General features: G+C 38.1%; 1 protein-coding gene across 1 annotated transcript; it reads right to left on the bottom strand.

Moving 5' to 3' along the window:
* Nucleotides 1-11,336: 11,336 nt before the first annotated feature.
* LOC118215541 (intestinal mucin-like protein) lies at nt 11,337-21,710 on the bottom strand. The gene is made up of 13 exons (XM_035396437.1): nt 21,575-21,710; nt 20,972-21,234; nt 19,799-19,970; nt 19,587-19,618; nt 18,208-18,376; nt 16,913-17,017; nt 16,094-16,134; nt 15,690-15,812; nt 14,676-14,774; nt 14,302-14,430; nt 13,957-13,996; nt 12,509-12,629; nt 11,337-11,965 (listed from the first exon to the last, which is right to left on the bottom strand). Exons 1-13 carry the CDS (start codon nt 21,708-21,710, stop codon nt 11,761-11,763), a joined length of 1,635 nt encoding a protein of 544 aa, XP_035252328.1. The 3' UTR covers nt 11,337-11,760.
* Between the last annotated feature and the right edge of the window lie 342 nt (nt 21,711-22,052).

Raw genomic sequence — 22,052 nt, forward strand, 5'->3', positions numbered from 1 at the left:
TTTCTAATAACCGGGACAGCCCAGAGGGGTTTATTCCACTTATATACAACGGGTCACCAACAATGACTATATATGGTTACTTTTGTATTTATTGATTTTTATCGATTTAATCACATGGAATTGAAATATTCTTCTTCAGCCGTTTGGGCATATTTTACCGCTGTCAAGCAAAACTGTCGTTGGTAGTTGAACTTGGACCGTTATGCAACAAATAGGATATAACAGGCCAATAGTCAGATTGTAACTGTTTTATATATCCTCTCAAACACATTCATTATGTTTTTATGCGAACATTCGCTTTCATGTCTTGACATCCGAAGCGACAGAATGCATTCACATTTCCAATATAGGCTAACTGGCAACAACAGCAGAAAACATGCACACGTTGTAAACAATTTGCTGTTTGATTACTTTCTCATCGTCAATTCCATATAGGCTAATCGCAAAATGACAAGAATAGAACGAAAACTCGGACTTGCGTGAAAATTTAAATTAGTAGTGGTACAGCCACCGTTTGTTTTCCTTCGAAGTTACTGCTAGCCGAGCAGCGAAGTGTGCCCTCCAGATGCGAACCATGCACCATAAATTAGTCCATAGTCTTCCTGGTCTTTTTGTGGAATTGAAGAATGGCAGAGTAAAATTACGGCAGTCTGAAAAAGCTAAAGGTACGATTACTAGAATTAACCTGTTATTTTACCCTGACAAAAAGTGTGGAAGGTGATTTCCAGTTTGCTTTTACTGTATCACCAATGTGAATTACGCAGAACTACCGCATACCTCACATAACTGTATCAAACGTTTTGAGTCAATTACAACGGGCTAAGAAAATCCGGAAGAAAATATTCAGCAACCGAATTAATCCGTTTGAATGTTTTAGTACGTAATATGCTGTCCCAGCACGAATGCTTAGCATTTTATAAAACGAATACTAAAGCAAGAAAAGAACAGAAGAGCACACGTTATAATTCCAAGACGTTGGCAGGCTATAACCAAAAGTAGACTACTGCGCCGCATAACATACAAGTTTGATTTGAAGTTATTATGAAAATAAATTGGTTTGCGCCTGCATATTTTCAAACATGGCGCCTGAAAATAGACACAAAAAAATCCCGTAAGTACTCGACCAATCCGAAATGTTCAGCGCTGCAAGCTCCACCCAAAAGGTTCCTGTACTTTCGGAAAGTACTACCCCCCGAGCAGGAACCTTTTGGGGGGTAAAACAAAGCCCCCAGAACTAAATTTAGACCCTAGTTCCTGCGGTGGAAACGCACTGAGTTCCTCAAAAGGTTCCTAGTTCCGGGGTATAGTTCCTGCGGTGAAAACGCGGCTTTTGACTATCTCCCATGTCAGCAGCAGAGCCAGCTGAATTTGAGCCAGCTTATTTGGAATTGCAGACTTAATTTAAACTGAGGTAGGTAGACTATTTGCTCACAATATGAGTTTTCTTGTTTGTACTCCTGCTGTAATATGTAACCATTCTTGTTTAAACAGTATGAGTGCGTCAACAAGTGCTCAGCTCTAATGGTTGTCGTCACTGTCACAGTCTGTCACGGTCAATATAAAACTGCAAAATTTATGACCACATTACATTAGTCAAAAACAGAATTTTAAAAGAAGATAAGCAACAGATTTCAAAGGGTTTTTGGTTTAATTCGTAACATACACCAGCTGACCAGGCCAGAGGTGCATCATGTTACCTGTTTTTATTTTTTTATTGCTGCAGGTTGTCTAATTGGTGCCTGCGCATGCGGTGACACTGTCTACGCTCCACTGCTTGTTTGTTCATTCACTGTTTTTGAGTTTTATGATTATGTTGCGGTCTTCCTGTTTATTTTTTATTGTTTTTACTGTGGGTTTTATGGTGTTTTTAAGTCTGGAGCACTGGACCAAATTAATTTCCCCATGTGGGATAATAATGTAGATCTGAATCTGAATCTTGTCTGCTTCTCCATCTTCTTATCCATGGAGAGATCTAAAAGTTTCAGTTATATAACTGAATAACAAAATAATTTGTTATGGCCTCCGGTTCAGTTCTTCACCACACATCACCCCTGCAATCTTCATGGTGGCACCTGTCATGAATTCATACAAGTTCTGGCACAGCTCTCTTTGGCAGTAGCACTGCTGACAGAGACAACACCTAGTTCCTGTTAACATAGAGAAAAGATGGTCTGTTAGTCCAGAGTAAACCGCTGTTACAAAGAAAAAAAAAATGCGTGGGTTTATTTTGTTATACAGCAGCTACTTAATCCTTTCTTAAGAATCCTTTCCTTTCTTAAGTCTTTCCACACTGTGAGATTTGAGTGATGTGCTTTTGCTTTAAAACAAAACAAAATAAAAATAATGTGGGAGTTTTACTGCTTATACTTATCAATTAGTAAAAGATAATTAGGTGTGATATCACCTGACCTTCCCTTCTTCCCCTTCATATCTTTGACTTTTCATTTCGGCATTTTTGCTCTTCCATAATTATTATGGAGGTCAAATGTTCTAATCATAATGCAATCACAACCTGTGTTTTCCGAGCAAAATTGTAACTGCAGGTCAGTTCAGATGGTCATAATAAAAATTAAGGTCTTGGTCCTTACTAACAACCCGTCAATATTAACTGTTTAATTCCTTTCTCTTCACTTACAAAAACATTCAGATGTCCTGCTGTTCTTTCTGCAATTATGGTGGTTTTGACTTCACAAGTCTCGATATTAATACTGTATCTGATCGCAGAAGCGGGTCGACTTTGCAATGTTACTTGACGTAGCTACTTGCCAGTTAGCTGTTAGAATGAGAACATGAGACTGAGAGGAAGGGGAGGAAGTTGCTGTCTGAGCAGGTGCATATTTTCCCTGTGCCTTCTGTAAAAGTGCAGAGCTGTCCTGTAAGCTGTGATTTTCCGCATAATCTTGATTCTTATAGGTGTTCCACATTTAAAAAAAAAAAATTAAAAATTATTCCACTTATGCAATTCTAATGGATGTAAAAGCAATTCTTATGGATATCGTACTTAAGTTTGGTCTTTTTACCTGACCACACATAAGACATGCTGCATAACGTTCATTAAACTGCATTAATTCAGACACCCAGTCAAATAATCCGTAGATCGATTGACCACCGCACAGCCTCTCTACACTCGTATTGCACATTGCAGAGGTAGTCTCAATTGTATAATTAAAGGTAGATTCAGCCAGGCTACAACAGTTCCTGCAAACGCAGATGTGTGGAGTCAAACCCTCTAGCATTAAACACACCCATACAGTCCACACACCACTCATAAGCACACAATACCGGTCTCCAAGACACCCACACTCTTAACACTGTGTACAAAAGTTTTTGTTTTGCATGCAATGCAGATACATTGAGCTGCTAGTTACTTTTTGACAACAGATCATTAATATAAGCTGAGACCATTGCAGACTTATTTTCTTTATTTGGGTAAAGGGAAACATGGTGGATGGTGACTTATTTATTTATTTGGGAACAGCTGTTTAAGAAACTGCCTGATGCTGCACATCTTACTCTAACCCTTTTCATTCTTTCCCTTTATTTGCCTCTTAAATTTTCAAATTTAATAGCAAATTTGTTCAGCAAGTTTTACACCTCATAGACAGACTTACAAAACTTTGTTTTTTTTCTAAGAGATGAGGAACAATAGTAGTTCTTCCTCTAAGGGAACTAATTGAACATGGGAGTTTACATTTGACAGTAAGACTATATGAGGAGCAGTCAGCAAACCTTGATAAGGCTCTAAGCATAAAGAAATACACATTAAATAAGTCATCTTTGCACCTTTCCGCAAGACAGTCTGTTAAATTTTCCACAGTTCTTTTATGTTATAGTATTGTATTATTGATATGATGATGATGATGATGATGATTTTTCTGATGATTATTATTGTTGTAAATAATAATAATAATAATAATAAGGAACCATAAATGACCAATAAGAAGGTCAGAGCAGCACTGGGCAAATACTGCAAAACTGCACAGTCTTAACTATCATTTGCCAGGATGTAATGAATGACACAAACCACCTGATTTTGACAAAATCTCGGAATGGAAGAATTTTAGATTTGTTAAATTTGGTTCAATTTGTCTCCAGTGTGTTTTTTTATTTAACTTTTGATACCCAATGAGCATGCTTGTTTACTGTATTCCTACTGGTTAACTGGTTGTGATCACGCATGTTTTTTGGTTCTGACCTTTTACGCGATTGGCTGTGCAGTTTAGTTTGTTACATTGTTGTAAATCGATGTCTGAGTTGGAATGGTTATAAGAGAAAACAAAGAGATTAGAGGTCCTTCTTGGTGAGACTTGGAGCCACGGAGAGTTGGGAGAAGGACGGAGAAGGTTGGTGAGACTTAACGGCAGGCGAATACGCAGTCAAATGTCTACAATGTTGAGGACAGACTGTGCTCGTACCCTGGAGAGAACCTACCAGGAGATCGAATCAGGCGTTTCTCAAAGGATTGTCTCCAATGCTGGAATCTCCAAGTTCTTCCTCGCCACTTCTCTGGAGAACAGCAGTGGTGGAAAGTCCAGGGGTCAGAGAGTAAATGTCCTGCCATGTGTTTCTTCGACCCATGAACTCAGCCAGCTAATTTCACGAATTAGTTCCACCTCCTGGCTAAAGAATTGTGCCAATTAGCGAATCCAGGTGGTTGGAACAAAACACTGGGGAGGACTTTTACTTTCTGAACCTGGATTTTCCACCTCTGGAGAACAGGCACTCCAAAGCCACAGAGAAGCGTGCCTACAGGTTTTATTTTAATGGCCATTTCTGTACATTTTTTATTTTGCGACTATATTGGGATAAACATGTATTAGGGAAGTATTTTGTTCATTAGTTACAAAGGCTATGTGAAGTAAAACAATTTCTTCTAAAACCTACTTATGGATTATCTGATTTGTGGGTTTTGTGATTTATATGGGGGCTTGTGTGTTTTAATATCACCAATGTTAACTACCTGGTAACTTACTGCTATAGGGTAGCTCATAGCAAATTCAACATCTACATTGCTAGCCCAGGCCTCTAGACATGAGTCATAACCAGAGTGAAGTATGGATGTTGCTGTCTCATTTCCATCCAGGGAAGAATTAAAGTTAAATACTGGTTAAAAAAAAAAATTCTTTACCCCTACTGGTACAGATTCCCGCGAGGCAGGTGTTACATTATTTTTGTCAAAAATTCAAAATGGCAGAAAAACAAAATGGTGGCCAATGTTGTTTTTGAAAAAAGTTGTTCACTGATGAGGTCTTTTACAGAGATGCCTGGTTGACCAACCTGCTGAAGAGTTATAAGCATTTAAACATATTTGGTTTTTATCCTATCAAGGCAAAGCCCCTAGTGGTCAGCACGCCGGTGTGCCAAGATTGCTTAACTCAGACATTCAGTGCTTCTGCAGTATGAGTTAAAAATAGAAAGGCTTTGTTTTAGTTTCATTAGTAGACCATACACGACAACTATGCCGAATATTGAGTTTCGCAGTGTCACCATTGTGGCTCTGATCGTTCATTTAACACGCACCCCCTCCCTGCAGTCTCATCTGCAACTACACCCCCCACCCATGACATAATGGACAATATTGTCTATCTGGGCATTCATAAAAATATTCTTTCACCACTCAAAAATCATATTCCGTCATAGCTAAACCTGACAATAGCCCTAAAATATGCCAATACAGCAGTGAAAATGCTGTTCGCTGGATAACTAAATAAACAAGACAAAGATTTCAAAAATTATAACATGTCATTCTAAAATCTATATCTGGGACTAAATATTGAATAAATATACAACCTTACGATTGGTTTTATGTGTAGAGATGCCCCTTTTGAGACTGAGTGGTCATATATTGTCTAATCCATTCGTGAAATATACATGCATTTGTGACGCCTGGGTACCTTCCAAAATAGCTGTGCATAATACCACACAACTAATCTAGGTTAGTATTGTAAATGGTACAAATGTCTTGCTTCATTTAAGCCATTTTTCAAGTCTCTGTGGTGTTCACATCTGGAGTTATAAAGCTTTAAATAAGGAACCCCCTAAATGGGCAGGGATTGGCCATTTGGTATGTGCGCTAAGGGATTATAGTGCAAGCCATTGGAAAATGTGTAAAAACTTGCCTGGTTCCTCAGGATCACAGACAGTACTTGCATACCAAATTCCGTGAAGATCGAACATAGCATTCATGAGTTACATCTGTTTAAGTAAAACCAGGCCACACCCATGACAATTGATTGACGTGTGGCGGCCATATTTTTTTGAAAAGTCAACATTTATTCAGGATTATTGTATTCCGACTCCAGAGATTCTTTCTAGCCTAATTTGGTGATTAATGTAGGCTTTGAAATCAATTAAAAATGGCGGGAAAACAAAATGGTGGCTGACATTGCTTCTTGATGCAAGGTTGTTCCGTAGAAGGAGCAGGATCTACTGATATAATTTATAGGATTTTCTCAAAGGAACAGGATCTATTGATATAATTTATAGGTGTCACACACCATGGCTACCCTAGAAGGGACAGAAGAGCTGGACACAGGGAGATGTGGAAATTCTGGATTTCTCTGGCATTTTATTTTGAGAGAGAGAGAGCAATCGGTAAACACAAATGGAAAACCTTTTCCACCCTTTTTCACCCTCACGGGATCTGGACAACAAACAATAAACTAAAACAACAAAGACAAAATAAATGAAATTATATGCTTCGCTTTTCAGCTTCATGCATCTTCATGCTCTTTCCGTCGTATTGGATCCCCATGTCTCAGACACCTACTGTGGAAAGAAGCACACTTTTAAATCCTGGATTGATTCACAATATCATCCAGGTGTGTACCTACTTAACCAGTAGGCGTGGTCCTCTAATTGCCCTGAATTCCTCCCGCAAACTGAGCCCTGCCACAATAGGATTTCCCCAATACTATTTAATTGACATTTAAATTTATGTTATTCTTATAACGCCACCTATAGGCATAGTAATACTAAAATTGGAATGGGTCCTCAAAATCATGTGTAGCAGCCAATAATGTAATAACTACCGTTAATGCAATAACTGCCAATAACGTAATCATTTTTCCGTTCTTAATGTAATAAAAGTCGATAATGTAATAACTGACCAATAATGTAATACATTTTCTGAACCAATAACGTAATAACTTTTTGCATATAATGTAATAAGTTATTACATTATTGGCTGGTTATTACATTATTAGCTGGGTTTTTAAAAAATCATAAAAAAATGTAATAACAGGAGCCGATAATGTAATAATATACTTATATCGCTTTAAGTTTTATTTATTGGCTATAAAGTGTCACACTTCCTTGACACTTACCCTTGTTTCCTCTTTCAAATAGCTGCTCAAAAACCTGACCACACACGCACACACACACACACCTACTCTCTCTCTAGGAATTATGACTATTTATTTGTTTGTGGTGCTTGGTTAGACTCCAGCCCTGCCCTCTACTCCTTAACCATTTGAGTACCAAATGAAGTGTGAGCACATATGTTTGCAAACACAGACAATTACTCTTATGTCATATAATATGAAATCTATACCTCTTTGAAGATGCTTTGACCACGAATACAAAGACCACCATTTCTTTTCATGAAAAATGTCATCTTTAATTAAATGTATTTAAATAACTTTTTCAAACAAACTGTTTCAACCACACTCTTATAGCTATTCAGCACTCTCTCTCTCTATGTATATATACCAAACCTGACTCCTGAAAGGTTACATGAAAATGTATTACCAAATCAGAATCCTTGCCCTATTGACATCCCTGGCTATTTGAATACAGTCATGAAAAGCTCAACAAAGAGTCTAAAACCGAAGCAAATGATATCTATAGTTCATTCTTTTTTATTTTTTCCATTTTCTCCAATTTTAGTCGTTATACCAATTCTCTGTGTGTATCACGGTCCGGGTCGATGCTCTGTTGGTCTGGGGAGGGTGTAGACTACCACACGCCTTTGATACATGTAGAGTCACCAACTGCTTCTTTTCACCTGACAGTGAGGCAGAGGTGGGAGTAAGTCACACTTGTGCAAGTCACAAGCAAGTCTCAAGTCTTAACCTTCAAGTCTCAAGCAAGTCCCATGTCACTGTGTTTAGACTCAAGCAAGTCAAGTCGAGTCACTAGTAAACGTCAAGCAAGACAAGTCAAGTCATTGCTCAGGTCAAGCAAGTCACAAGTCAAGTCACCATGAAAGAAGTGCTTAAAACAAGAGAGAAAGGGGCACAATGGCAAGCCATGTCATGAGAAAACTGCACCTGTTAGTGAGTTAGTTAGTTTCTACAACTAGGGATGGGCATGGTTAGGATTTTATCAATACCAATACCACTATTGATACTGCTTATCAATACCAATACTTATCAATACTCTTATCGATACTTCCTAATTTGGAGTGCAAAATACATGTTGTTAAAAGAATTATCAGTACTACTTTTATATTAGTTTGGGCAAAAAATGTTTAACAAAATAGTTCTGTTGAAAAAATGAAACATATTGTTTTCTGAGACAAAACATGATGCTGGGACCAATTGGTATAGATACTGTAAATGTAATGTGTATCAAGAGAATGTTTATTTCTTTAAAAAAAGGGACGGTAAACCATCCTTTATTATTATGATAAAACTGAAAGATGTGTTACCAAAGTTATCTTTGTAGGTCATGTTATATACTATATTTTACAGTTTAGAATTTTGCATTAAGAGGTTGAAAGTTGGGCACAAGGCATAATAGTGCCAGTTTGGTTGAAGAAGTTATTTAAATACACTTGATTAAAGATTATATTTTTCATGGAAAGAAGTGTTGGTCTTTTTTATTTGAGAACACAGCATCTTCAAAGAGGTTTAGATTTCATATTATACAACATAAGAGTAATTGTCTGTGTTTGCAAACATGTGTGCTCCCACTTAATTTGGTACTCAAATGGCAAAGGAGTATAAGGCAGGGCTGGAGATAAGTCTAACCATCAAGTTACACAAACAATTAATTCCTAGAGAGAGAGAGAGAGAGAGAGAGTATGTGTGTGTGTGTGTGTGTTTTCTCAGAGTTAGGACAAAGATTCAGGGGTCAGGATTGGCCTGGTTTTTGAGCAGCTATTTGAAAGAAGCAACAGTAAGGGTAGGCCTAAGTGTTATGGAAGTCTGACACTTGATAATAAATAAAACTTTTAATTTTTTTTAACTTTTAAAAGCTAATAATGTAATAACCAGTCAATAATCTAATAACTTATTACATTATGTGCAAAAAGTTATTACGTTATTGGTTCAGAAATTTTATTACATTATTGGTAAGTTATTACGTTATCGACTTTTATTACATTAAGAACAGAAAAATTATTATATTATTGGCAGTTATTACATTAACGGTAGTTATTACATTATTGGCTGCTACATCATGTGCTGTACTTACAAACCAAAATCAGTAGGAATCAGACATAGCATTCATGAGTTACATATGTTTAAGTAAAACATGGCCATGCCCATGAAAATTGATTGATGTGTGGCAGACATATTGTAGTGAATAGTCTACATTTTTTGATAACTATTGAGTTTTAGACTCCAGAAATTATTTCTAGCTAAATTTGATGATTAGGGGCCAAATAGCCCCAGACTTAGCCCCAGGCTAATGTACATTTTGCAAACAATTCAAAATGGCGGAAAAACAAAATAGTGGTTGACATTGCTTGTTGAGGCAAGGATGTTCCTCTTAAGAAACAAGATCTACTGATAAAATGTATTAAATTTTCCCAAAACCACTGGCAAAGATATGCTATTTGAAATCCAGAATATTTGCTGTAGCGCCCCCTAATAGCCAGCTGATCCCAAACTTTACATGGTAGTACCAATTCAAAAGCTCAATATGCTCACCAAGTTTCATGATGATCAGCCACTACTAAGCTTGTCAAATGGCTGCTGATAACTGATTGGGAGATAGAGGCCATGTTTAAAAGTTATCCTTAGAAAGACCGGTGGGGGCTTTCAAAGAGATGAAGCATGCAGAATTTCAGCCTGATTTGACTAATCAGGCTGAAATTCTGCATGCTTCATCTCTTTGAAATTTAAATGCATTTAAATGCGTTATTGCATTTAAATGTTTTTTTTTGTGCCACCTATTGCCATAGAGGCAACAGCTTCGCTGCTTGGACCCCTAATAATAATAATAATAATAATAATAATAATAATAATAATAATAATAATAATAATAAAAACCAGAACAAAAACAATAGGGTTTCTGCAGCTTCGCTGCTTGGACCCCTAACAATAATAATTAACAACAAAAACAATAGGGTTCCAGCAGTTACTTCAAAAAATATTGCACAGCAAATTCTTAGGACATCATGGCCACCCAGCTAACCTTGCCAAGCAAAACTGAATTTAGTTAGCTAGCTAATAATGGCAGCTACCTAACATTTGCAAACAATGACCAGCCATTTTGTTAGTGTGACCCTGGGGCTCAGGAAAGAGAAGTGAAGAAAACGTGTATTAGGCAAATGGAACAGATCAGGAAATGGAATAGGTGCAAGTAAATGTATGTCGATTTCAGAAAAACTGAAAACTATTGACAAAAAAGGTTCTAGGATACTTAAAAAGTTCAGAGCAAGTTTGGGAGTTCATGTGTAGTCATAAAAGACATGAGGGCATCAGTGAGGAAACATTGAAAAGGGACCAGCGGCCTGTGGACCTGTGGACTTCTGACTACCCGGATCGACCTAAATTGCTTTTAGGACAGCAAACAAATGCATCTGTCAGTTTGTCAAGAAACATATTCAGGAATTGAACATGCCACATGCCACTCCTTCTGAAACTTGCTCCCAAATTGCTGATTTTAAATGTACAACACACAGTCATATAGGAGAAGTGTATTCCTGTCTTCCTGTTGATCGAAAGTACGAATTCTTTCTGGTTAATGCTTGCCTTTTGCATGAGTGATAATAACATAGAGATGTATGTATTATTTAAGAAGGAGCTTGCTACTGTGGGACTGTTAGGAACATTGGGCCACTTTTGAAAACCATGGATTGTTTGAAATGAGTTTGAAATCCTTCAGGGGCCATTTGATGTTTCCCACTACAATTATCAGTTTGGTGGAATGTATGTACAAAATTGTGACCAGGAAGTACTCTTGTACTCAGATTGCAGGTGTTAGTCCTAGGTTGGGACACTACAGGCAGATCTTTCAACAAAGATCTATCCAGTGAATGTATATTTTCACAGTATATATTCATACAGAATAAATGTAAGTCATCTAAAATAAGGGTAACTAGTGAATAACAATACATCTTGAAATAAAGTTGTCCCTTCAGAAACTTACTGAATCAGAGTTCTTTCAGTTGCTACAGTTTATTAAGAGGTTAATACAGGTAAGAACAGAAACACTCTTCTATATGCAGCTATATTCTATATATGGTTAATTCTAAGATACCCACTACAATGCAGTGATAATCCCCATGTATTCCTTCCTGATATTTAATAATAAACCCATTCCATGCAAACACTGAAACGTCACTCATAGTCTGTATCTTATATAGAGCTAATTCAGATGTATATTAAATAAAGGTTTAATGAAATTAAAGGGAAGTTTTGCAATTAAAAACCAACAAGCAAACAAAAAGAAAGAAACGAAAAAACACACTATGTTTCACTGCTGACCCTAATAAGCCTAAACCTAAAATTTTTCTATTGTTTAGACTTTATACGGTCAACCAGAGGAATGATCATCAGAGGAGTGGCGGCCATGAATCTTCCCGTTGGTTCATCGACGCCTTCGCCGTGATACTTTCTGGGAAGATTTTTCCTCAGGGCACTCCAAGGGCTTGCAGCCACATGTTTCAACGTAAGTGTAGGTGTAGCTGATCTTTGTCCCATCTGGGCAGGCCATCTCCACCTCCTTGCTGCTTGTGGACATCTCTTGACAACAGGAGCATGTGTGAACCATAGAATTAGCCTCCACAGAGTACCTGGAAATAGGAGAAAGTAAAGGAAATGGGGTGAAAAACAGTGACTGAAGGTACACCTTTATAAATGGACATCTGCAAATATATTTCTCACCAGCTTTCAACAACGCACTCTATCACTCTTATCACAGTTTCATTCATGTAGTCACTACCCTAAATGTTGAAGGGTGTCTGAAAAGGGAAGTTAGAGTGGTGAGATTAGTTTCCTGCAGTCTGTTTGGTTCTGCATAGCTTTTCTTTTGTGTTTTAGATCAATATTGAGGGATTTCCTTGCAGAAACCCATATATTCTGTTGATAGAACAACTTTAGATTGTTGTGGAACATCTGTATTCTTACTCCAGTTGATAGATGTTGCCTGATGCCTAGTCTGATATCCAGGCTCTTTCTAGAGCATCTGGAAAGGGAAGGTACAGTTTGGGATTGCTTCCTGGACCCTGATTAGTTGTACAAAATTCCTGAAAAGAACTTATCTCATGTCAGAGAGATAACCATATCAGGCTCATAGTACCATGGTGATGTAACTTTTTTGCTCCTTCGGAACTTACATGGAGGAGGTTCCGCAGGTGCCTTCGCAGGAGTTGACTTCCACAGGCTCTGTGGTCTTGCAGCCATTTTTCTCCAGGTAAGTGCTGTTCTTCAGGACGTTGCAGTCGTGACGTGGAGTACCTGATGAAGGTAAGTGAGTTGCAGGTCAATAAAAGTGCCATGTGTAAGACAGGAAGATCCTTTACAATTTCTTTCGAAAACATTCCATTATACAGAATATGATATCACAGGGACATATGTGTACCACAAGCACTTTTATTTGTGCCTCATTAGTAACATATGTCAGTGTATAAGGCCATTTAGTAATGTCAACATACATTTAATCAAACTCACAAGATGGGCATTGTGCAAAGTCAAATTAGACAGTGAACGTCAGCTACTGAACAAATAAAGGAAATATGCGTGAGGGACACAACTGCTCATTCAAAGGGAATGTGAAGAGTCTTGATCAGCTTGTGCACTGTCACACCTTTGCTACACCTCTGACTAAAACCCAAAAACAGCTTCACAATGTGCAGTGCTAGTTGGATAGCTAATCACTGAAACATTTCAGCCAGCAACTAAAAAAGTACTGCTTTTTTACAGATTTTTTTGTTGGTTAACCTCTTCTCCTGACTCTGATTGTCCCGTTGATATATGTATGAATATTTTGTGCACTTGTCTTGACAGTAACACTTGGCCACAGTGGAGTACAGACACATTTGTGCGATTTGGCAAGTCTGCTTGTTTTCTGCTTATTTGTGAACAAAATAGTGTACTGACTTTATTTGTTGTTGATATGAGTTATTTTATTGTTCATTCGAAAACACTCCAGATAAGATTTGTTTGATTGGCCCAACTTAATTCCCTTCAATCCTAATATATCTTGATGTGAAATGTAAATGTGCAAGATGTTGGCAAAATGCACATTTCAACCCCACTGGACATTGCATAGAGTAGTGAAACACCCTGCAAGGTGTTGGGCATTGTTAAATTATGCTAGTTGTTTTGGCCATGCCTCTTGCTAGCTACATTTGCACCCTTAGAATAGGGCCCATTCTGTTAATTAAAAAAAAAATTAAAACGAAGGTGTGCAATATAAAAGGGGGGTGTCAGACAGCAAGAATTTGTATATTTAGCTTCATAAATATACATAGTATATTTATAGTTTCAAGTGAACTGCTGGCACCACTAGTGGCCCTCACCAGGATTTTAGCCATTTCTGAGTTCTCTTTCCTCTTAATGATGTCCCCAAACAGTTGGTTTTGGTTAGCCTAAGGTTTGGCCTATGTCTCTGACTGTTTTTTATTTCTTATTTCTCAGCCAGAATGTGTACACATACGGCTTGTTTGATTACAAATATATGTCTTTGTCCCAAACATTCTGACGTTCACTGTATGTGGTTGGAATCTGTTGACTAAAGGTATGTCAAATCGAAACAAAGCTAATGAATCATTTTGTTACTTACAGGTTTTGCAACATCCGTCTTCATCGGTTTTTTCAGTACCCTGTGGTAAAATACAGGTATGATTAAAATGATTTTGCACTAACAGGGATTTTCAGTTGCTCTTTATATAATACTTGTGGCAACATTATTTTTATGGGAATTTTTATGCTGAAGAAAATGACAACACAACAGCATCAGAAAATTACCTTATTATTGATATTGACACTCTATGAATACTGTAAATTTATTTTTTAATAATCTCTGCTATTTATCAATAGTTTGTTTCTGGGAAACTGCTCTGGGAAATTTTTTTACACCATCTGCTTTCACATGATTCCAGGGCCTTGCTACTGATTTGAAACTCACAGGAATGCAGTTCTCTGGGTTGAATTTAGGGCAGACAGTTTTCTCTTCAACAGGAACCAGCTGATCCTCTATCTTCTCACATTTGTATTTTTCACACTTCTCATTTGGAGGTGTCCAGATCTGGCCGGGCTGTGAGATGGAGAATAGTTAGCCTCAGAAGGTGCAGTAAAACGAGCATGTGATTTCTTGAGATTACAGAATTCTGTTAAACCCGATATCAACAATAAACTAACCTAATCAAAAGAAATTATCCTGTTTTCAAGGGAAGCTCCCAACAAGCAAAACCAATGCGAGATGGCTCTCTTTAAGAAGACAGTATGGAAAATTGCTCATTGTGTTTGATTTGGACATTAGTATGCAAATCGGTCATTCACCTCAAGGATTTGTGTTTCGTTGCCAGGTAACGTAACAACACAGTTCTTCTCCACACACTTGCCACAACACTCACCGGGCACAGCCTCGTATTCAGAGCCCTGCAGGAGATTTGCACAACAAACAAAAAAACCCAGTCAAAAAACCCAAGTCTGTTCAACACAAAAACCATAATTCATTGGTGAAGTTGAAAATAGAACAGCATTGCCAAATTGTTTGTAGAGTTGAACATGATCAGAAATAATAAGTAATCCACTGAACCAATTGGTAATAAGTTAATTGGTTCAGTGGATTCCTGTCAAAGGCAACTTCTCAGCTGAAAATGAATTCTGACATAAAACAAAAGTGTTAGGGAAATAACACCCTGTGGTCTCGGCTGTGCCGGCTGGTGGAGAGAGCACACACATCTGGGCTAGCTAATCAGCCCAGGTGCTTAAAGGTGTGCTGCTCTCCACAGTTCAGAGCTGAGACAGGGAGCTAACGCCAAGATCGCAGTTATGATTTTCGTTTTGTTTTATTTTGAGCACTAAAGAAAAAGAAAGCAATCCTCAGCTGGGTTGCTGGAGGAGCTGGACCTGGCCGGGAAGGTGGGTCATCTACAGAACAGGGAACTGAAAAGTTGCTGCTCTGTTTTACTTTCTTTTGTCTTTGTTATTTTAGCTTGTTGTTTCAGTTTATTTTTTTTGCCCGGAATCCATGAGGGGGAAGGATGAAGGTGTCCGTTTATTTTATTTCATGTTTGTGTGTGTGCGTTCTCTCTCCATGCGTCAGAAACGGTGTTCCTGCCGCATCTCCCTCCCCAGGGTGTCACGCTTGGCGCGTGACACGCACCTTTAGACATTTTCCTCAAGTTTAGAAAGAAATTAATAATTTATGCATATTATGTTTTTTTGACATTCTAGTAATTGCTTCAATGCAAATGTCCAGTTGAAAATGAAAGGTGAAGATGTTTTTTTTTACACATCCTTCACATCAGTTTTTAGGCACTCTTGCACTGTGTGAACCTTGGTACCTACCAGCTTGCAGCTCTCATCACACTTCACTGGGGTGCACTCGACAGAATGGAGTTTAGTGTCCGGATCTACAGTGGAGCTACATTTGCAATCCTCGCACTTGTCTGAGGGAACAGCTGCTCCTGGCTGCAATAGGACACAACAGAGGCGCAGTTAAACCCCTGGGACAGAGGAGAATGCAGCCCGATGCAACCAGTATACATACATACTCTCTTTCAGCGAGACCATCAATATGCACACCTCCACACTTTAACAGAGATGACCAATATGAGCATATGCTCACTCTAACCACAAGCACACCTCAGACATCTGAACATATTTATTTATTTTGTTAATTTTGTTGTACATTATTTATACATTATACATTAATTATATACATTACACAATGTCCAATAATGGATTCTTACCTGATACTCTGTTTCATTGTGGACACAGACAGGCTTGGGCTCTGCAGAGAAAGGAAATATGGTGATATCAGCTCGATAAAAAACACAAATGAAGTAATGCATGGACAGCATATAATGTTGAACAGCAGAGGTATAACATATATTAACATATACCTGGAATTAGGAATATGTAACATAACCATGTTTTATGTGTTACGTTTGTGTACATAATCATAATCAATTTATAGCTTCTAATATAAAATCTAGAAATAAATAACTCTAGAACTGTGTTCTGCTTTGTATTTAAGTGCAATGCCTGGCCACAGCGTTCAAATTCGATGATATGGTCTTGTGATCCTTAATTGTGAAATACTATGATTCATCCAAACAGCCTTCCTAGCAAGTAGATCTATAGAAAGTGCTCGTAATGTTGTCACTCATAACTGCTTTTGTACTTGATAGTAAAATATTTTAATATTGATGTACTGTATATTAGAACATGATAATATATATATTTAACATTAATATTTATTTGTTACTTTCAGAAAAAAGAATCTTAAGTGAATAACATAGCTGAATATGTGTTTGTTTTCTTCGGATCTTTATAACTATTCCAAATAAATTCAGATTTTGTTTGCACTGGGTCTCGCTTTGAAGAGCAGGTTTCCTGGAATGTTTTCAGGACTCAGTTGCTTCCAAACAGTCGTGATTGTTACATCAGCATTAGAATGTTCAGTTAAGGTATTCAGAATGTGTGTGATCTTACACCATAAAGGGTTAACGTGCAGTGGTAGCTAAGCGCATTGCTAAGACATGATTACATAAACATGAGAGGCTTACCGCAGTCATATTCAGGACAGCAGCTTCCTTTTGGGGTAGTTACTATTGGCTTGAACCCTTCGGAGCAGGTGTGGTTTGTCTCAGGGCATGTGTCCACATCGCATTCTGTGTGAGAAGATGAGCAAGGCGTTGAGACGAAAGGGCAGATTGCACTGGCAGACTGATACGTGATTTCTCAACACTGACAGATGGACATAAGAGATCTCGGTATTGGGAAATGCCATCCTTGAAAAATCCAAAATACTTTCTGTGAAATGTCTTAATGCTTTCATCTATTTTTAGAGGTCATCCATTTCCAGACTGTGATACTAGGCTCCCATTCAAATCTGAAATAAACTTGCTTCCTGATGCTCACTAGTCCTCAATTAGAGGGGGAATACCCAAAGTTACTCAGCCATAAGAGGAAAACCAACACTAGGGAGGTGCCATTCCAATTTAAGCGAGTTGAGGGAGAGTCTATGGTCCCTAAAGCCCTGAGGAAGCTCCTTCCGAGGGAGCCAACAAAATGCATCCTTTCAAGTGGTGAAATAGCCCACAATGCATGGCGATGCACCCACACTTTCGTTAATTCTGGCACCTTCCCTGTGGGCCCACAATGTCAGTATTGTTAAAAATCCTATGGATAGCATGCTAATATTTGTGACCAACTTGTCATTAACTTAAAACAAAAAATTTCTGGGTTAATGATCTGAATCGGCAGACTAGTTGACCATTGTATTATAGTACCTTGACTTTCATGTTGATTAGTAACAACTGAAAAAAATAATTTTCTATGCTTTCCTGGCAATTGGCTGACTACCTTTTGTCATGTAATTATTTGAACATCAGGATGTAATTTCTCATATTTTCCTCACAGAAACTGTCTGCTATATTCCTCCAAAATGTTTGGAACCCCATTAATTGGGGCAAAACATAGGTTGACAGGGATATATTTGCTTTGAGGGTCAGTAGAGAGATTTCACGTTATAAAGCTCAAGCCAGCAATTCCGCGGCAACCATTATATACTTCCTATTACTGATGCTGATGGATATCCAAATGCAGAGCAGCAGAAAGCTGGTCCAGTTGAAACATCTCAACACCTCCCCTAGCTCACTGGCTTGGGAAGGGCTCCCTCACATTATGTTTAAGCATCACTCCGTTGGATGGTGAAGAAGCGAAGGCAGCATTTTCCATTTCCAATGGAATGATGGAACACAGCCTATGCCTGAATTAATGAGCATACATCATTCCCTAGTTCACTTACCATGTGACCAGACCCAGACGAATGACTGCACACCCCTCCTTATTCACTTACCACATGTGACTTTCTCGCAGCAGTCCACAATCTCGACCACGGGCACCTGACCAGCCTTCTCGCAGGTTTTGTTTGGCTTGATTGAACACTCCACAGGTTTACAGAGGGGAGTGGTGGAGTTCATGGGACACTCACACTCCTGGCAGTTGCTCTCCCACTTCTCGCCTGGCTGCATGGCAAACAGAACAGGTCCGATCATTAAATATCACACTGCCTTCAAAATTATTAAAGGAATTGATGTCTGTAGATGTATTTCCCAACTTTGATGAAATGCATTGCCTAAGTATTGCATAAGCCAGTGACAACTTCAGCAGTGTGCAGTGCAGTTTCTTAAGAAAAATCCCTGTCTTTGTGACCTGAAAAGTGTATATTAGAGATGTGTAGCTGCTGGGCCACCACAGATCTACTTATTGTGGGAATATCGCACTGTTCAGGCAGTGTTGACAGAAAGTATGTTTTGCTGCAGTTACAGCTGGTCTTGTAACGTATACTTTTTACAATGCAGCTAGATACAGACGTCTAAAATATCTTTTATTAGTTAATTGATTATATAAAAAAATAAAATTATAAAATGATCCAAGTCTTTTATGGATTTAATCCTACGTCTAAATGCTAATATATTGTCACTCTGAGCAGAATTGTTTATATACTCAATTTTGTGAAATATGATTATGTATTTCTATCAAATAGAATGGTGTCTGTAAAATTTCAATGAATTTCAATAAATTTGCTTTCAAATTGATGAAGATTGAATGAACCGTTTCAAAAGAATTAAAATTTAGAAAAAGATATGGCTGGAGCATTTGTCATGGCAACATATCTGACATTAGGCTCTCATGCATGGTCAATGAATATGTTTAGATATAATGAAGAATACATGTACACACCTATATATAACATTGTATTATTGAATATATTGAATATATATTTTGCATAAGGGAAGGAGAGGAGGGTGGTAATATTCAACAGACTCAAGCAGAACTGAAATCCCATTGACAGAGTCATTTTCTCATATCTATCAGTAGTTGTAGTTGGCATGTAATGGTTATAAATTTCAGTTACATTGGTACAACACAGAATAAGATGGCTTGTGCATTTTTTGAAGCTCCTGATTTGACCAAGTCTAAGTATATCTGGTTGAGAGAAAATCAACGCTGTTTTCTGTCAGCCTCATTTAAATCCAATAGATACCTAATAATATTACTGTCAAGCTTAAATTTTTCATTTGGCTGTGCCACAATAGGGCAGGACTGCAGGGACACATAATAATGCTAATAAGGTATCCTTGGAAACCCACATTTATGAACGGGAAAATCTGGCTAGGTATTGCCATAGAAACAGTGACAGGGACTTTTATGAGTCATATGTAAAGTTATTACCTGTTTGGTCGTGTCATTAGGCCCCAAGCAGTCTGACAAAACAAAAAGTACATGAATGAGGGCAATAGCAAATATTATTCTTTAGATAAATAGTTTTTAAGATATTTTATTCATCTAGCAGTCGCTATTAGGCAGAATGACTTACAATGTAAGCGCATTTACATGATTAAGGGTGATTCGAGTGAGCTTATTTAATGTTCATGAAGACTTACATTGACATTCATACTGGAAGCAGCATCCAGACTCATCATAGACTTTAACTGGGGAATGTCCGTTCTCACAAACGACTGATTTCACTGGCTCACACTCCTTTGGCTTCAAGACTGCAGAACCGTTGGTGCACGTTGCTTTGGTGCAGTTGCCAACGTCCCAAGATTCACCGTTCTACCATGGTAAGATAATCGGTACAGTTACACACATTACACTCAATACACATGGTCCTCAATACAAATGATGAAGAAAGAATGGCCTGTAATTTAAGAAGACAGTGCTTACGGTATTAATGTGAGTAATAACTGTGGGCTGTATTTACAAAGCCTGATTATCTATGCAGTGTCTATTTCAGGGTGGTATTTGCGACAGACGAGTGCTAATAATAATAATTAGCCCCCTGTCCACTGTGGGCCAAAAGCCTGGGAACTTAATCCCAGGAACTCAAGCCTGGAACCAAAGTGATGGGGTTATAGTTCTTGCAGCATTTCCATTGGAATTCAGCCAGGCTCAGCAGCAACCATGGCAATGAAGCAGAACTTCATTTTTCACATCGTAAAAACAATAACAATGGGGCAACATAGATTGTGTGGTTCACTTCGCTTCTTCTTACTCTGTGGGAGTTTTTGAAAGCGAAGAGAATCAGTAAGATCGGTACCAGCAGCTCACTGTGTTTCACAGCAGCTTGCCAAGAGATTTGGAAATAAAAAGATTAATAAAAGTTGCATAATTCCAGTCATGGAGCACTTATTAGCTGTAATACTGTAGCTTCAAATTTTTATGCAGCTGAGGTACACTCAATTGCAATAACAATAATTCCAATTGCATGTATATGATCTACTCTAGTAGTTGAATTATTAAAATTATACATATGCAAGAGGTGGGGATATGTAAACAAATGTAGCAGAGTTTTAACTAGAAAGCTATACACCAAGCTAACTTGTTTCTTCACAGGCTAACTGGTACTGGAATGAAACTGCACATAGCTGAGTGCGCTATCTGGACATGGTGGTTAGTTAGAAAACTTGCCATTAGACATCTCATTTTCAACATGTATGCAAGGTAAACATTTTGTGTTCATTGGTGGACTTTGTGAATTTGGTGTGTATTCTGGACATAATTTGCTGAAGGTCAGTGATTATTTTAATCACTTTTGTTCGTTTAGCAATAATTACCTTTCTTGGAGGATCGAAGTGGTCACAGTCTGGCCCCAGTGTTGTAGTTTCAGGGCTGGTAGTTGTTACAATAGTTGTTGTTTCAGTTTTGGCTGTAGAAGATGGTGTACTAGCTGGAATGGTGGTCTTCTCAATGGTTGTCGAAATGGGTGGTGAAACAGTCGTGAGACAGGGTTTTGACTGCTTCTCAATTTCACATGTTGCATTGCAGTAAGCAGTGAAGCACCAGCCTTCACCGTCAGTTTCATTATATATTATTGATCCTGAGGGTGAAAAGGTAAGGGCCATGAGGGATTAGTGTCCATGTGAAAATCAACCTCAGCATGAATGTGTCTGTACAGGCAGTATTATTTAGGTCACAAAATAATAGAATAACGGAAACGGAAAGGTGAATATATTCAAGGACAACATGCACAAGTAAAGGTGATTAGGATATGTTTCGAACATACCTTATTAAATAAATATATCGATTAAAATTGTTGCAAAGGGAGAAATAGTGCTTATGAACATGATTTAAAAATTGTAAGGGTTTTACAGACAATGTAATGGAACTCTTGATAACTAGTATGGAATGGTGAGAGAAATATAGAAAATAATACCTACCCCGTGGATATTCCTCAGATTTATATGTGCAAAAACATTTAAGAGTAGTTAGTACAGGAATTCTAGTTGATGTTCTGAGAACAGGTCCTGTTGAATATGTAGGTTTTGCAGGTGAAGTGCCTGTGACAACCAGCATTGTCGTTGAACTGGCTGAAGCGGTAGGTGCTGTGCGAGTAGACATGGAAATTACTTCTGTTGGAGTAGGAGGCACTGATGTTGTCTCTGTGCTAATCGAAGGTCTAGAAGATGTCACAACAGGAGAAACTGTGGAAGTCTTAGGTGTTACTACTGGAGTAGTGATTTCTGCTTTTGTTGTTGATGCTGTGACTTCTGACATTGGAGTTGTGGGTAAAGTTCCTGTTGTAGGACCAGTGGTTTTTACCGTTGGTAACAAAGATGTTTTAACAGTTGTGGATGTCGTTCCCCAAGGTGTGGATATAACTTCTGTTGGAGTAGCCGACACAATTGTTGTCTCTGT

Source organism: Anguilla anguilla, chromosome 16 (genome assembly GCF_013347855.1).
Source record: "Anguilla anguilla isolate fAngAng1 chromosome 16, fAngAng1.pri, whole genome shotgun sequence".
In the NCBI taxonomy this organism is placed as follows: Eukaryota; Metazoa; Chordata; class Actinopteri; order Anguilliformes; family Anguillidae; genus Anguilla; species Anguilla anguilla.